Source organism: Aulonocara sp. 'chitande type north' Nkhata Bay, linkage group LG10, assembly GCF_057382095.1.
Source record: "Aulonocara sp. 'chitande type north' Nkhata Bay isolate Kocher_YH1m ecotype deep benthic linkage group LG10, A_spYH_male_GT1.1, whole genome shotgun sequence".
NCBI lineage: Eukaryota > Metazoa > Chordata > Actinopteri > Cichliformes > Cichlidae > Aulonocara > Aulonocara sp. 'chitande type north' Nkhata Bay.
This window is the reverse complement of record NC_141353.1, coordinates 7481512-7499178: the sequence shown is the minus strand read 5'-3', so window position 1 is coordinate 7499178 and position 17667 is coordinate 7481512. Positions and strand designations below refer to the sequence as shown.

Genomic DNA, 17667 nt, shown 5'->3' with positions numbered 1-17667 from the left:
GGTTTAGTAGAACTAAAGTAGAACGTCACAAACAAACAAAAGAAGGTAAAATGAAGAGAGAAAATAACTGACAATTACATTAATGAATAGAAAACACACATACACAAAGTGCCATATGTGAAATTATTCTAGGAAGGAATCAGAAGTGAGATAGTTTAATATAAGATGCAATGAAGGAAGCAGCTTACACTCCTTTAATTTCCAGAGCCAGTGTGTTCCCTCCCCTGCCCACTTGGGCCCCGTATCAGGCGAGTATGGAAGGCTGGATAGCCCATGACGGGTAAGATCCCACCTCGAAACCCTGGGACAACCTAAGGCAGGCACAGTCACGATTACTCGGCCTCAGTAAGAAGACGGGACCTCACGGGTAAAGCCGCTGGGCTGAGGCAGAGGGGGAGAGTGGCGAGTGGAGCCCTGACTTCTGGCTGAGGAGCAGGAATGCTGTTAATAAGGTGGGAACTTAAAATTTGGGTTAGCAAATTTGGGAAAGACAACTGACGGCTTAAGTGGAGAATTATGAAGGAGTCTGACACACTGCAAAAGCAACATACACAAACAGAAAATGCATTAACCTTATAAAGACAAGACAAGCTCATGGAGTTTAATGCATAGACACTGATTAAACCTGGCCAAGAACACAAACATATGCAATGAAGAACAGCTTGCTATTTTGTATGAATGATACAATGGTGTGAATGTTTAATAAAATACATTTGAGTTTGTAATTGAGGAATAGAAGAAGCCATATGACAAAGGGAGTTATGAAAACAAAAAAGTGATTAAAGTAGTTTTAAAAGAGTGACTTAGGAGTGCTCTCTCGTACTAAGTGATCAAAACCAGTGATCACTGCAGAAAGAAATAAAATAATTTAATAAGGAGATAATGTTTATACATATGTTTCTCTTGTTACGGCAACTTCTTGAGAGATGACTCAGTATGCAAATTAGTTGGAGTGAGTGGTGACGAAGGAACTTCCTGTGTGTGTGTGTGACTGAGGAAGTGACTTTCAGAAGAGGAAGCATGGCAGACAAGAGAAGTACAGATTTGGGTAGGAAATTTATAGTTTAGTGATTATATGTTGTCGTAAGGGGGTCTTATGCTGAATTTAAGTATGTTAAAGAGCATAAGGGGGTGATTTTTGCGTGCAAATTGTGTGGTTTTAATGAGGCTTTCGGTGTATTGAGGAGGTGAATTTTTGTGGTGGCAAAACTTTTGTGTGTTTAAGGTTGTTGAGGTTGTTGTGGTGATGGGTTGATTCTGTCAGTTAGGTTTGGGTTGTTGTTTTTGTTTTTAATAGAGGGAGTTTTAGGAAACATGGACATGTCTAAAAATTGGGCCCATTATTTTGTAACAGTGCACTTAAAGAAAACTTGTCAGGTGATTTTGTTTTGTGTTTTGTGAGCTAACAATCAGCTCTATTTTTTTCATTTCTGTTTTAAGCAGGCCTGCAACAATGAATAACGGCGCTGAAAATTCTCGGGAAGAGCAAATATAAGGGGGCTTTCCAGATTCCAAAAGCATAAAGAAATATTTTCCTATGGAAAATAAAAAATGACTGAGCTCATTTTGCTGAGGGTGGAGAATCTGACGCGGGAAGCTCCACTATTAGCAAAAATATGGAGTGAATGTGTGAGTGAATGTGAGGATGAATAAATGTGGACAAACAATTTGTTTTTACCAGAGAAAATTTCTGTTTTGTTTTGTTGACTGGGGTTAGATTATGGGATTATAGTATATTGTTGGGAGAAGGCCAAATGTTACGGGGGAGGCATTTTCTGATATAACTCAGTTACCATTAATTGTAGAAACACATGACTGATAATTGTTCTGTGTTAAGTTTATTTGTATGACATAGATTGGATCATGAGTGGGGAAAAACTGAGCATTTTAAGTTTTGTATAGTATTGTGGATGTATAGTATTTTTGACACATGAAATGTGTCAAAAAATAAAAGGGGGAATTTAGGGTTTAATAATTTAGGATTTATTTCAGGACTTTTTGGGGGTTTTGGTCATTTGGGTATGGTAAAACTGAAACTGTTATTTTTATGTTAAGGTTAAAGGATTAAAGAACTGAATCCTGTTTAGAAGATACAATACCAGGGTTTTAAAGCTGTTTTAGAGGGAAATTGTGGGACACGTTGACAAAAAGATATCCTTAGGGGAAAATTAGTGAGGGTTGAAGGAGGAGAACAGGTTTGATTTCTTTTGATTTCTAGAAGTAGTGGTTATAATGTAGGCTTACACAGACAGATATTACACAGAAACACACATGACAGTATTGATTCCAGGCAAAAGGCCTCAAATTCATTTAGCTTTTAACTGAACTTAAAGAAGGACCAAAGAGGAAGGAAAGCATATATTTTGGTTAAGTCTGATAAACTAGAATTAGAAGGTATTGTTAAATTAAAAGGAGCAAATGAAATAAAAAGGCTATACCAAAACGGGTTATAACATAGGAAATGTGAGGTTAAAATGAAGTTAGTGTTAACACACAGGAGTTGTTTCAAGGCAGCATTTAGCTATGTTGAAATGTATGCAGGAGTAATTGCTTATATGCTTAAACTTAATTGATTAAAGTGGTTGTTTTCGTTTGGATCTTTTAGTAGAATAGGCGCTTACGATGATTTTCTTGTTAAAAAGGTGACTTAAGATTAGAGTAGAGGAACTTGCAGCAGCGACAATTTGTGCACAGGATGTTGATGATCAGATAAGGGAAAAATAGAGCGAGCAACCGGACGTGAAACCAGCGCTTAAAGAATTTTAAAGTGATGAGGAACGTTGAAGAATATATATAAATACAAGTCAATAAGTTAAGAGCATAATTAGGATCATGCTTTTGATTAAAGAGTCCCAAATAGGATAAGTTAGGGAGGTGCAGGAAAAGGTGTTTTGTTTCCTTTGCAGAAGATCTCGACGACCACAGGGAGGTCCGAGACCACCAGAGAGGGACCGAGAAAACCTAAGCTTACACATGGAGTGTTGTCGAATGGGAGCGGGTGTTTATTACTGGACCAATTAGATGACATGAGGTTGTCTGAGCGAGGACACAATGTATTGCGACCTCTGGTGTTCCAGAGGTCGAGAGAGGGAGTGTGGAGCAGGGAAATTATTTTACTGCTATTGTTAAATAATCATCATTATTACCATTGCATTAATAATATAATCTGCAGTATGATCATTGCTTTAACAATGTAACAGATAGCTTTAAGATGGCCTTAAGATGTTTATGATGATGTTAATTTTGTATTTCAGATGCAGTTATAACTATTGTGTACACAATGCATATCTGTGCTTATTTGAGTTGATGTTCAGGTTCTTTAAAGGTCTTAAGCTTCACTGACGTGACTGTTCAGGTGATACATGCTGAGGGAAAACTAGAACATAGAAGGAATTGCAATACATGCTTACAAAACACTTATATATCAGGTCATTTCATATTAAGGTTTTAGTAGAGGTTCTTGGTTAAAACATTTATTTAGTAGAAGACATACACATAGTCTCAGTGAGCCTCTGGTCTAGTGAAAGGTCAGAAGTGCAACAGGTGAAGAGGTGACACAAAGAGCATGTGAGGTCAACACACACACACATGAGTTAGATTTATTTAGAGGAGAGATTAGTCATGTCTCGGTAAAAGAGGAACCGTCCTCGTTGTCTCGGCAAGAAAGAGGAACAATTCACTTTAAGACAAGAACGGAAAGTACCAGCCATGAAAATAGAAGATGATCTTCTGGGTTAAAAGTCATTGTGGTGTTGATCTGATCTATGTATAAAATGTATCTGTGACGCATGAAGGGGCATCAGTAAATCAAACCCTGATGCTATAAAATATCTGTTCATGCTTTGATTAAGTTGAAGACTACTTGCTGTCTGCGTACAGAGTGTCTTCCCACACGTGTGTAGTCATTAAAATCATTGTTTGACCAAGAGCTTCTGGACCATGGGTGGTTTGTACTCTCCTTCCTCAATTTTGAACCTTAACACCTCGTACGTGAGAGACTGTGTGTGGATTTCTTTGCTGGAACTAATAGGGCACTGGCATAGGATAAGCCAGCCGCTGAAAACGAACTTTTAATTCAGTTACTAGCCGCTAAGCGACCGGAAGTGGGTCGCCGCCATCTTTGCTGAGGGCATAGGAATAACGCCGGTAAAAACGAACAAAAAAGTCAGTATGGCATGCCGAGAAGAATTAAAGAAAAGGCGGTCCTCTGCGCAAGCAGTTTTTACTAGGAAAGCCAATTCCATTGCCTTTAACATTGACATTCTGACTGAACATGACCTCATGTCTGAAAGTAGGACACTCAAAGACAGTTATAGTGAGGTTTGTGATAGCAGTTTTGATTACATTGCTGCTATGGAAGAAGAAGATGCAAGTGGGCTTGCAGCAGAAATAGCTGGAGTGGAGAAGAAGCTACAGGACTGCCGCTCAAAATACCAGACCACAGAAATGAAGCTAAAGGAAGCGTCATGGTCTCGTTGTGCATCAGGTCAGTTTGACAGTCTAAGAGTTGACCTAAAAGATGCGATTAGCCAGGTGGAAGCGCTCAAAACGGGTCAAATAAAACAGGATCAGTTTGATTCAATGCTCCCTGCTGTGGAAGGCAGAGAGGAAGCTCTGAGTGAGTTTGTGCATAAGTGGGATCGTTATGTTCCAGAGAAAGAAGTGAACGTTATGCGAGCTTGTCTCAAAGAGCTCAAGGAAAGGAGGAGAGTGGCTATGGTGGTGCTGGCTACCACCCTAGATGGGAGAAGGAGATCTGGGTGTGGCGACCTCAGGAGCAGGACTAGCAGTGAAGGTGAAGGCAGTGATGAAGGTGGCACTGACGGTGGAGTGACGACCAGCACTAGCAAGCCCAGTGGGCCCGCTGCGACCGGTGGAGATGATGGCCCAACGCGTGCCAGTGGTGCGCTAGATGCTGACGTGCACCCTGCTGCATGCCAAAGTGCCGCAGTGGGCAGTAGTAACCAGGTTATTGATGAAGGTGGCCCCGATGGAGCACGAACTACAAGTCCTTCCATTGCAGCCCTTCAAGCGCCACCACAGGGACCACTATCCCAGGGTCTGGGGAGTCCTGTGTTTAACCCTGGCCCCTCAGGCACGCCACAGCAGCTTCGAGGAGTGCATGGTGTGAGACCCAATGGCGCTGGGGTAGGACAGAGCACGTCTACCGTCTCTCAAGGATCACTCGGAACAAGGATCGCACTCGCACCCCTGAGCCTACCAAAGTTCTTTGGGGACAGGAGAAGCTACTGGCGCTGGAAGAGTAACTGGGGGACCCTCCAAGCGTTGGCGGAACCCACAGGTTCCCCGGAGTGCAGGCTCTTCCACCTGATGGACAGTATTGCTGATCCAGTAAAATGTGAACTTAGGCTGTCTCACTGCCGTACAGCGAGTGAGGTTTTCCGAGTTTTAGAGGACTGTTATGGTGACGTATCACAGATAGCAGATGACATTGTACTTGAGCTACAGGAGTTACCGGGCGTGCGCAACAACAAACCCAGAGAGGTTTTACAGTTGATCCAAACTGTAGAGAGGGCGCTGTTGGACTTAATAGACCTAGGTTGTGAAGATGCCATAAAAAATCAGTTAGTGATCCGGTCACTTGAGAGTAAGCTGCCGGACAGTATGAAAGAAAGGTGGCTTTTGTACCGATGTGATCCTGTCAATGATGTCAGTCCACAGAACCGGTTTGATAAGCTATGGCAGTTCCTGAAAGATCAGAAGACAGTTCTGGTGCAACTGGAGCAGTTGCAATCCATCAGACAGTCTAATACTGCCAGGGCAGCCGATCCGAGCCCCCGCGAGAAACCAAAAGAGAGACCTGATCGGAGGATGGAGAGACGTTCGTTCACCAAGGCTACTGCGAGTGAGACGAGAGGTGAGCTGTCACAGAATCCTTGCTGTTTGTGTGGCGAAGAGGGTCACACAGGGCGCTTATACCGCTGTAAGGCATTTAAAAAGGCCAACCCGTCAGAGCGGAGAGTTTACGTGAAAAAGACAAAAGTGTGTCCCAGGTGTCTGGACTCCCATGGGAGTGATGACCCTTGTAGTAAAAACTTTCTGTGTCGTAATGAAGGATGCAGAAGGGGTGATGCCTCATCGGATCAGGAAAGATGCAGCTAGGCAAGGGACAAAAGGGGATAAAAGAAGAGAACCCCGAGGCCCGACGGAAGAGCAAGAGGCTGTGTTTGCTGGCCTAGGTCTGTCCCCGGAGCAGCTGGAGGCTGTTCGAAGGGCTTGCACAAACAAAGTAACTTCAAAGTTGTGGGCTGGCAGAGGCTCGGAAGATGAGAGTTGTCTGAAGGAGCTCCCGGTCCTCATGATGTTGTTGGACGTCACCACCAAGAGGGGAGACTGGATTGGAGCACTCATCGATTTAGCCTCTGACACGAATTATATCACCCACGAGGCAGCGGAGAGGCTTGGTCTGCCTGGTGAACCAATCACCTTAGTTGTTCATGGTGTTGGTGGCATGGAGGCAAAAGTAGAGACAAAGAGATACCTGGTGAGCATAAAAGTAGCCACAAAGAAGGGAACATGGCGACTCCATGAGATGGTTTGCTACGAATTAGAAGAGATTGCCAATGTGGGTCACGTCGTGGACTCGGAGCGCCTGGATAAGTTTTTCCCAGGCTCCGTCGAACCCGGGGAACTGATCCGCCCGGAAAAGATTGAGCTACTCATCAGCACCCGGGAGGGTCGTCTAGCCCCCCAGAGAATGATGAGGTGCGGTGACTTGGTTCTGTGGGATGGTCCGTTGGGGAAAACCATCAGTGGCGCACACCCAGATCTGTTTGAAGATGTGGAGGTGACTGCACGACTCTCATCGACCCATTTGGCATGCTCCATGAGGGCGGAGTCTCAGAGAGTTGTGGCCCTCCATAACTGCTGCCCAAAACCAAAGAACAGCGTAGAAGTCGGTACCACGGCTACATCCAACACTGAGATCATCAAATGGCTGCAGTGGGACAGTATTGGTGCCGCCTGTGATCCCATGTGTGGCGGGTGCCGCTGCGGGAAGTGCGCCCCTGGAGGGAAAGAAATGTCACTTGCTGATGAAAGAGAGTTGGAGATCATCAGAGGGGGTCTAACCTTCAAGCTGAGTGACAATCATAGTGACAAGCCCCATTGGGATGCTAAATATCCCTGGAAAGAGGACCCTGCGACCCTACCTAACAACCGCAAAGCTGTGGAGGCGACTTTCCTGAAGTCAGAAAAGCGCCTCGAGAAAGATCCATTATGGAAGGCAGCTTATGCTAAGCAGGTGTGTGACATGCTGGCTAGGGGGGCCGCTATCCAGCTTTCCCGGACGGTGTTGGACGAGTGGAAAGGAGCCGTGTGGTGGATAAACCATTTGATGGCGCCCAACCCACACTCCAACACCACGCCAGTGAGGCTCGTTTGGGACAGCAGCCAGGTGTACAGAGGTGTTAGTTTGAACAGCATCTTGATGAAAGGCCCAGATGTCCTGAATCCCATTAGGGCAGTGCTGCTCCATTTCCGGGAGGGAGAGCATGCAGCAATAGGGGATGTCTCCAAAATGTATAACTCTGTATGGCTGGAGGATCAAGAGGTGCACGTTCACCACTTCTTGTGGAGGCATTCCCTGGAGGAGGACATCAAGGATTATGCTGTGGTGCGTGTGAACATGGGTGACAAGCCTGCAGGTTGTATCGCTCAGGTTGCCATGCGAGAGACTGCCCTTCTGCCACAGTTTGTCAACAGAGTGGAAGAAAGACGTGTCATTGAAGAGGATACTTACGTGGATGACATCCTTGTGTCCCACAACGACCCTGAGAGACTGAGCGAGATCCTTGAGGGGGTTGAAACCATTCTCAAGCATGGTGGGTTTTACCTCAAACCTTGGGTGCGGTCTGGCTTTAGTGGGAGGCAAGGTGCTGTTCCTGCCGAACCAGAAACCATCATGTTGCCCAACCAGCTGCGGACCGAGGACAACAAGGCCTTGGGTGTGGGTTATCTCATGGAAGAAGACAAGCTCTTCCTCATGGTGGCTATTAACTTCTCCGCAAGAAAGAAAAAGATGCGTACTCAAGTAGACCTCGCTGAAGAGAACATAGGGGAGAAGACGCCAAATCCCCTCACCTGCCGTATGCTTCTAAGTCAGGTAGCAGGGCTCTATGACCCCCTTGGTCTGGCGACGCCCCTGAAGCAGAAAGGTGTTATTCTTGTCAGAAGAGCCTTTCAGGAGGCCGGGATACTGACTAAGGATACGTGGGATAAGCCGCTGTCTAGTGAACTACGTGGGAGAGCGATCAAGCTCTTTGAGGAGTACGCGCGGCTGAGTACCATCACCTTTCCCAGGAGTATTACACCATCCGGCTGGGTGGGTAAACCCTGGGGGATCACGTTCTCTGATGGAAGTTGTGACTCATACGGAGCGGTCCTCTACCTGCGCTGGGAAACATCTGGAGGGGTTAAGACCCGGCTCGTGGAGTCCAAGGCCAAATTGACTCCAATCGAACAAAAGGGAGATGCTGTCAAGGCAGAGATTTGTGGAGCTGTTTTTGCCACTCGCCTGAAAGGTTACTTTCTGAAGTACAGTCGGTTGGAAATAGATCGTTGGTACCATTTTCTGGACAGTCAGACTGTGTTAGGTGCCATCCAACGGGAGAGTTACGGGTTCCAGACCTTCTTTGCCAATCGAGTGGGAGAGATACAGAAGGCTGGGCCTGTGACCGACTGGTGGTGGCTTCCTGGCCAGTTCAACGTGGCTGACCTGGTCACAAGAGGATGTTCCCCTGAGCAGCTTGGTGAGGACTCTTCATGGCAGACCGGTCCCATGTTCCTAACCAAGCCAGTAGAGGAATGGCCCATAAAGTCAGCTGCAGAGGTGGCCTCTGGGACTAGAGAAGTCGTCAGTCGACTCCAAAGAAAGGCTTTTTCAGCCATCTTAACAAGGTCGCAGCAAAGGGCGCAGACTACTCCAGATGGCTTTGATAGCGTCAAAGCCGTGGTCGGCGGCCGAGTAAGTCCGGAGCTCTTACCATTCAGCAACAAGGTTACATCTTTTGAGACTAAGGGGTCTCCTTCTGTTGCTTCTAATGTCTGCAGGATCAAGGAGTGCTGGGGTTCAGCCTTGATAAATCAAGTAGATCTTTCACGGTTCAATTCTCTAGCCAAGCTCTGTGGGGTCATAGCTTATGTCCACAGAGCCTTGCGCTTTTGGTTATCTGGCAGGGGTCGGACTGCTGTAGGATTAAAGTGGGAGGCGGTGCCCACGGCTCAAGAGCGGGTAGAGGCATTTCAGGACTTATGCCTTGCCGCTCAAGCAGGTGTGAGTTTCCCTACGACGACGCTCAACCGCCTGGTTGTGCGCAAGGATAAAACAACGGGGCTCTTGATGTGCTATGGCCGGATTCAATCCGTTGAGGAGGAGAGGTCCGGGGTCCCTTTGATCCCCTACAAGTGTCGGTTAAGCTCTCTGCTCGCTGAGGACGCCCATCGTGTCAACCACGAAGGTGTTTCTGCCACCCTTCTTCGGATGAGGAAGAGGGGCTGGGTAGTTCAAGGTCCCAGGATCGTACGGAAGGTGATTGATTCGTGCGTAAGTTGCAGAAAGTGCAGGGCCAAGCTATGCACTCAGGTGATGAGTGATCTTCCTCCCGTACGCACTACGCCAGCAGCCCCTTTTGAGTACACTACTTTGGACTTGTTTGGTCCATATTTTGTCAGAGACTCAGTAAGACGACGAGTGAAGAAGAAAGTTTGGGGCGTGGTTTTTAGCTGTATGGCCTCAAGAGCCGTTCATGCAGACATAGTTGAAGATCTGTCAACTGAGGGCTTCCTGAAGGCATACCAGCGGTTTACTGCCCTGAGGGGTCACCCCAAGAAACTCTGGTCTGACCAGGGGACCAATTTCGTGGGAGCTAAACCTGCGCTGAAGGAGCTCTATGATTTCCTTGCGAGTATCGACAAAGAAGAGATCCAAAGAAAGGCAGCCGTAGTTGGGTCTGACTGGATGTGGGAGTTTAGTCCAGCGGACTCCCCACACCGGAATGGAGCAGCAGAGGCAGCTGTTCGCGTGTTGAAAAGGGCGTTGAGTAACGTTGGTGAGGAGGGAAACTTGACTGCTCTGGAATTCCAAACCCTCCTCTATTTGGCGGCCAACCTCACCAATGAGAGGCCTATCGGGGCCAGAGCTCAAATTCAGGAAGAAATTGTAGATGTGTTGACACCAAACTCTTTGTTGTTGGGTCGGGCAGGGCCCAGGGGCGACAACATGGGTTTTGAGTTCCCTGCCTACCCATTCAGTCGTCTACGTGCAGTCCAGGTGGAAGTGGACAAGTTTTGGAGACGCTGGAGTCAGTTGGCCGGGCCGCACCTGTTTGTTCGGCAAAAATGGCATGCCCCGGTGAGAAATGTTTCTGTTGGGGACCTTGTCTGGGTGGCAGATCAGAATGCACTTAGGGGTCGTTTCAAGCTGGGCCGCGTGGAAGAGGCAGATCCGGATCACCTAGGTGTTGTTCGAGATGTCAAAGTAAGGATTTGTTGTAGTCGTCCCATCAACTGGTCTCAGGCAAGGAAGGACAGGGAACCATGTCATTCCACCATTCTCCACAGGGACGTTTGTCAGGTAAAGTTCAAATAGAGGTGGTTAAAATCATAACTGCCAGTGGTGTTACTGCCAGTAGAGGAGCAAGAGGAACGTGGTTCATCCCCCTGAGTACCCAAGAAATACTTGCAGATTGGGGACTCTTGGGTGTGGGGACCAGGCCCAACCTGTTTAAAACACTGTTATAAGACTTTTTGTTTTCTATATTGGTGTTTATTGCTACTGGTTATTGTGGCACGTAGCCCAAGTGGGAGGTGTGGGTTTTTCCCATATTACTAACATGCCAATTTGTTTGTTGTGATTTATTATCAGCCAGACTCATATTTGCTTTAAATGACAAATTTATTTAAGACGGAGTGATTTATCTAAGTCTGGGATGGTACGTGTTAACGGCCGCTCATAGATCCTACCTGCCGGATCTTCTTTTCATTGATATCGCTGTTATGACTGATGAAGCCGAGCTGGTGAGTTTCTTTGTTAACCAAGTAACGTGTTAAAGCTATAAATATGACTATTACTAAACTGTACTGTCATTAATAGTGTTGCTTTGTTAATGTTGTATGGTTGTTTTATTTTGTGTCTTTCAGTTGATTACCTGGCTTCTGTAAAGGCACGGTTACTGTACTGGTGTTAGTTTATGGTTGTGGAATAAACTTATAAAAGGCAGCAATCAGATGTCCGAGCCTGAGTACGACACAGTTTCATCAGTTAAAACACACCCTTACGGTGGGAGTTTACTAAATTAAAGGTAGTTAGCTTAGTAAAAACCGTACAGTGTTATATAGTAATCATTTGTGTTTACTGAACAAAAACAATGAGTTATACAACATTTTTCAAAGGGCACTTATAGTTAGCACAGCAAACGGCACAGACGCATTGTCATGTCTGCAGGAGGAACACAGACAGGACAGGCAGCATGAAACAGCTGACATGCACAGGAAGCTATGGCTGAGTGAGAGAAGGTACATGCACTGTTAGGGAGGGCTACCTGGTTGGGGAAGTAGAAAGTCATAGTCAGATGGTGTCTTTTGGATGTTGAAGGGGCAGAGGGTAGTATGTGCTGCCCCCGAGACTAACCCACCGATGGATTCTGAACATCCACCTGTGGAAGCAAAGAAACGTTCAAACAGCCAGTCTGACACAATATTGCATCTTTTCTTTCTAAATTAATTTATATTTTTTTAAGTTTTATTGAATAAGGTATGGTAAGACATGTCATTTAGTTAGGATCTAGATTTTTTATTTTACTGTTCATGAAGCAAGTTAATGGATTGTTCCAAAGCAATATATGCTATTGCTGTTGGTCATTTTGTTTATTATTGGTGTGAATGCTGATTCAGTGAAATACTAAGAACACAAAGAATAAAATTATTAATCTTGTTTTGAGAATGTCTTTTGTTTCTTATTTAGTTTATAAATAATAAAATTTGTTACTTTACATGCATATCACCAACAAACTGTTTGAGATGACACTGTTATCTTACAACCATTTTTAGTAATAATTCCCACACTTAAACTTTTGTTGTTCAAACTTTAACACACAGTCAAGAAAATTGTGCAGTGGTTAACACTGCTACTTCACAGCAAGAAGGTCCTGGGTTTGACTCCACCATCTGACTTGGGCCTCTTCCTATGGGCTCTCTTCCACAGTCCAAAGACATGCACTTAACTGAGTTAGGTTAATTGGTTGATTGATTCTAAATTATCAATAGTGAGAATGGTTGTTACCCTTGTGAAAGACTGGTGACCACAATAATCGTCCTCTCAAAGTGAGAAAGAAGTGATGCTGAAAGAAGCATTGATGGGCCAGTGTTGAGTTTATTTGACTTAATAAAGTACTTGGAACGAGTGTCTCAACACTTCTTTTAAGATATTTCTCACTTGTCTAAAGTCTAGATATTTTTTCTTATTCCAAGATATCTTGTGAAGTGTAATTATCTTACAGCACTGAGTGTTTCTTCTTCAATCACCTTTCTCACAATGTGTTTACACCTTACTAGTTATTAATCTCTGGCTCTCTTCCACAGCATGTCTTTTATCCTGTCTTTCTCCTCTCACAACAATGTGGGATTTAATGGTTGTTATTGTTATATATAAATCCTAGCTGTTACGATTTTCTTGCAATCATCAGTACTTTTCATAAAATGGAAGTAAATCATTATGTTTGTTATTTTTTCATGTCTCAGGTCAAACAGGATCTTATGTGACAATAGATAAAATGTGTTCGCTAAAATGAAATGGAGCTCTATAAATAGATATAAACAAATCGACATACAAATTATTGTAGCCTTTAATTTTTCCATTGGTGAGTTTTGGTCAGTTCTTTCTTTTCCATACTGGGATTGTTTAAAAAGCAGACCACACCAATCTGGAAAGCAAGCTAAAATTACACTACACTAAATTATATACAGGGAGTGCAAAATTATTAGGCAAATGAGTATTTTGTCCACATCATCCTCTTCATGCATGTTGTCTTACTCCAAGCTGTATAGGCTCGAAAGCCTACTACCAATTAAGCATATTAGGTGATGTGCATCTCTGTAATGAGAAGGGGTGTGGTCTAATGACATCAACACCCTATATCAGGTGTGCATAATTATTAGGCAACGTCCTGTCCTTTGGCAAAATGGGTCAAAAGAAGGACTTGACAGGCTCAGAAAAGTCAAAAATAGTGAGATATCTTGCAGAGGGATGCAGCAGTCTCAAAATTGCAAAGCTTCTGAAACGTGATCATCGAACAATCAAGCGTTTCATTCAAAATAGTCAACAGGGTCGCAAGAAGCGTGTGGAAAAACCAAGGCGCCAAATAACTGCTCATGAACTGAGAAAAGTCAAGCGTGCAGCTGCCAAGATGCCACTTGCCACCAGTTTGGCCAAACATGATTTTCATGCAGGACAATGCTCCATCACACGCGTCCAAGTACTCCACAGCGTGGCTGGCAAGAAAGGGTATAAAAGAAGAAAAACTAATGACATGGCCTCCTTGTTCACCTGATCTGAACCCCATTGAGAACCTGTGGTCCATCATCAAATGTGAGATTTACAAGGAGGGAAAACAGTACACCTCTCTGAACAGTGTCTGGGAGGCTGTGGTTGCTGCTGCACGCAATGTTGATGGTGAACAGAACAAAACACTGACAGAATCCATGGATGGCAGGCTTTTGAGTGTCCTTGCAAAGAAAGGCGGCTATATTGGTCGCTGATTTGTTTTTGTTTTGTTTTTGAATGTCAGAAATGTATATTTGTGAATGTGGAGATGTTATATTGGTTTCACTGGTAAAAATAAATAATTGAAATGGGTATATATTTGTTTCTTGTTAAGTTGCCTAATAATTATGCACAGTAATAGTCACCTGCACACACAGATATCCCCCTAAAATAGCTAAAACTAAAAACAAACTAAAAACTATATATATATATATATATAACACCCAGCACGCCCCTGCGGGCGGTTTATCCTTCAAGCTCGGGTCCTCTACCAGAGGCCTGGGAGCTTGAGGGTCCTGCGCAGTATCTTAGCTGTTCCCAGGACTGCGTTCTTCTGGACAGAAATCTCCGATGTTATTCCCGGGATCTGCTGGAGCCACTCGCCTAGCTTGGGAGTCACCGCACCTAGTGCTCCGATTACCACGGGGACCACCGTTACCTTCACCCTCCACATCCTCTCGAGCTCTTCTCTGAGCCCTTGGTATTTCTCCAGCTTCTCGTGTTCCTTCTTCCTGATATTGCTGTCATTCGGAACCGCTACATCGATCACTACGGCCGTCTTCTTCTGTTTGTCTACCACCACTATGGTTAGCCACCACCATTTTGTCCGTCTGTATCTGGAAGTCCCACAGGATCTTAGCTCGGTCATTCTCCACCACCCTTGGGGACATCTCCCATTTTGACCTCGGGACTTCCAGGTTATACTCGGCACAGATGTTCCTGTACACTATGCCGGCCACTTGGTTATGGCGTTCCATGTATGCCTTGCCTGCTAGCATCTTGCACCCTGCTGTTATGTGCTGGATTGTCTCTGGGGCATCTTTACACAGCCTGCACCTGGGGTCTTGCCTGGTGTGATAGACCCCAGCCTCTATGGATCTTGTGCTCAGAGCTTGTTCTTGTGCTGCCATGATTAGTGCCTCTGTGCTGTCTTTCAGTCCAGCTTTGTCCAGCCACTGGTAGGATTTCTGGATATCAGCCACCTCCTCTATCTGCCGGTGGTACATACCGTGCAGGGGCCTGTCCTTCCATGATGGTTCCTCGTCTCCCTCCTCTTTCTTGGGTTTTTGCTGCCTGAGGTATTCACTGAGCACTCGGTCAGTTGGGGCCATCTTCCCAATGTATTCTTGGATGTTCGTTGTCTCATCCTGGACTGTGGTGCTGACACTCACCAGTCCCCGGCCCCCTTCCTTCCGCTTAGCGTACAGCCTCAGGGTGCTGGACTTGGGGTGAAACCCTCCATGCATGGTAAGGAGCTTTCTTGTCTTTATGTCAGTGGCTTCTATCTCCTCCTTTGGCCAGCCTATTATCCCAGCAGGGTACCTGATCATGGGCAGGGCGTACGTGTTGATGGTCCGGATCTTGTTCTTACCATTCAGCTGACTCCTCAGGACTTGCCTGACCCTCTGCAGGTACTTGGTGGTTGCAGCTTTTCTAGCGGCCTCTTCATGGTTCTCATTCGCCTGCGGGATCCCCAGGTACTTGTAACTGTCCTCTATGTCTGCAATGTTGCCTTCTGGTAGTTCAATCCCCTCAGTTCTGACTACCTTCCCTCTCTTTGTTACCATCCGACTACACTTCTCCAGTCCGAATGACATTCCAATGTCATTACTGTATAGCCTGGTAGTGTGGATCAGTGAATCGATGTCTCGTTCACTCTTGGCATACAGTTTGATGTCATCCATGTACAGGAGGTGGCTGACAACTGCTTCGTTCCGTAGTCGGTATCCGTAGCCAGTCTTGTTAATGATCTCACTGAGGGGGTTCAGGCCTATGCAGAACAGCAGTGGGGACAGAGCATCTCCTTGGTAGATCCCGCACTTGATGGTGACTTGTGCTATGGGCTTGGAGTTGGCCTCTAGTGTTGTACGCCACATCCCCATTGAGTTCCTGATGAAGGCTCTTAGGGTCCCATTGATCTTGTACAATTCTGGGCATTCCAGTATCCAGCTGTGGGGCATTGAGTCATAGGCCTTCTTGTAATCAATCCAGGCAGTGCACAGGTTGGTCAGTCTGGTCTTGCAGTCTCGGCTGACTGTTCTGTCTACCAGTAGCTGGTGTTTTGCGCCTCTGGTATTCTTGCCAATCCCTTTCTGTGTCCCGCTCATGTATTGACCCATGTGCCTGTTCATCTTAGCCGATATGATGCCTGACAGGAGCTTCCATGTAGTACTGAGGCAGGTTATTGGTCGGTAGTTGGAGGGGACCGGTCCCTTCTTGGGGTCCTTGGGGATCAGGACCGTCCGACCTTCGGTTAGCCATTCCGGGTGTCTCTCGTTAACTAGCAGCTGGTTCATTTGTGCTGCCAGACGCTCGTGGAGTGCAGTCAGCTTCTTTAGCCAGTAGGCGTGAACCATGTCGGGCCCTGGTGCTGTCCAACTCTTCATACTGGAGACCCTTTCTTGGATATCTGCCACTGTGATGGTTACTGGACCCTGTTCAGGGAGGTCGCTGTGGTCTGCCCTCAGATCCACTAGCCACTGAGCATTGCCGTTATGGGTTGCGTCCTTCTCCCATATGCTCTTCCAGTATTGCTCCGTCTCCAGCCTTGGTGGTGCTGTTCTCTTATTGTTCCCTTGCCACTGAGAGTACACCTTTGCTGGTTCTGTGGAGAACAGCTGGTTTATTCTCCTGCCTTCTATCTCTCTGGTGTACCTCCTCAAGCGGCTGGCCAAGGCTGTGAGTCTTTGCTTGGCAGTTTCCAAGGCCTCAGGTATGGACAGCTTGCTGTATTTCTTATGCACCTTCGTTGTCGCACCTTTCTGCAACTCCGTTAGTTGGCTAACCTCCCTCCGTGCTACTTTGATCTTGCCCTCTAGCCTCCTTCTCCATGGAGGGTACTGCCCCTTGTGGCTGTTCAACTTGTAGCCAAGCATCTCACTGATCACTGCTGCCGTATTGTAGATCAGCTTGTTAGTGTCGGTAATCGTGGTTGTAGGTATCGTCCGTAGTGTACATATATATATATATATATATATATATATATATATATATATATATATATATATATATATATATATATAAATAAAACACCCAGCACGCCCCTGCGGGCGGTTTATCCTTCAAGCTCAGGTCCTCTACCAGAGGCCTGGGAGCTTGAGGGTCCTGCGCAGTATCTAAGCTGTTCCCAGGACTGCGCTCTTCTGGACAGAGATCTCCGATGTTATGCCCGGGATCTGCTGGAGCCACTCGCCTAGCTTGGGAGCCACCGCACCTAGTGCTCCGATTACCACGGGGACCACCGTTACCTTCACCCTCCACATCCTCTCGAGCTCTTCTCTGAGCCCTTGGTATTTCTCCAGCTAGATATAATCAGTCCATAAAACCTTAGAAAAATCAGTCTTGAGATATTTCTTGGCCCAGTCTTGACGTTTCAGCTTGTGTGTCTTGTTCAGTGGTGGTCGTCTTTCAGCTTTTCTTACCTTGGCCATATCTCTGAGTATTGCACACCTTGTGCTTTTGGGCACTCCAGTGATGTTCTGAAATATGGCCAAACTGGTGGCAAGTGGCATCTTGGCAGCTGCACGCTTGACTTTTCTCAGTTTATGGGCAGTTATTTGGCGCCTTGGTTTTTCCACACGCTTCTTGTGACCCTGTTGACTATTTTGAATGAAATGCTTGATTGTTCGATGATCACGTTTCAGAAGCTTTGCAATTTTGAGACTGCTGCATCCCTCTGCAAGATATCTCACTATTTTTGACTTTTCTGAGCCTGTCAAGTCCTTCTTTTGACCCATTTTGCCAAAGGAAAGGTAGTTGCCTAATAATTATGCACACCTGATATAGGGTGTTGATGTCATTAGACCACACCCCTTCTCATTACAGAGATGCACATCACCTAATATGCTTAATTGGTAGTAGGCTTTCGAGCCTATACAGCTTGGAGT

General features: G+C 45.8%; 1 protein-coding gene across 7 annotated transcripts in view; it reads right to left on the bottom strand.

The window, feature by feature from the left end:
• cblb (Cbl proto-oncogene B, E3 ubiquitin protein ligase) overlaps positions 1-17667 on the bottom strand; it is a 170119-nt gene that overhangs the window by 12073 nt on the left and 140379 nt on the right. For 3 of the 7 annotated variants that reach the window (XM_086307951.1, XM_086307952.1, XM_086307950.1), the window contains exons 16-17: positions 11562-11675; positions 189-311 (exon numbers count right to left, since the gene is read on the bottom strand). The exons of 1 other annotated variant lie outside the window; for it this stretch is intronic. In XM_086307951.1, coding sequence (XP_086164077.1) covers positions 189-311; positions 11562-11675 — 237 coding nt within the window. Of the gene's footprint in view, positions 1-188; positions 426-11561; positions 11676-17667 lie in introns of those variants that run through there. 3 more of the 7 variants (XM_086307956.1, XM_086307953.1, XM_086307955.1) reach the window with 2 other exon arrangements.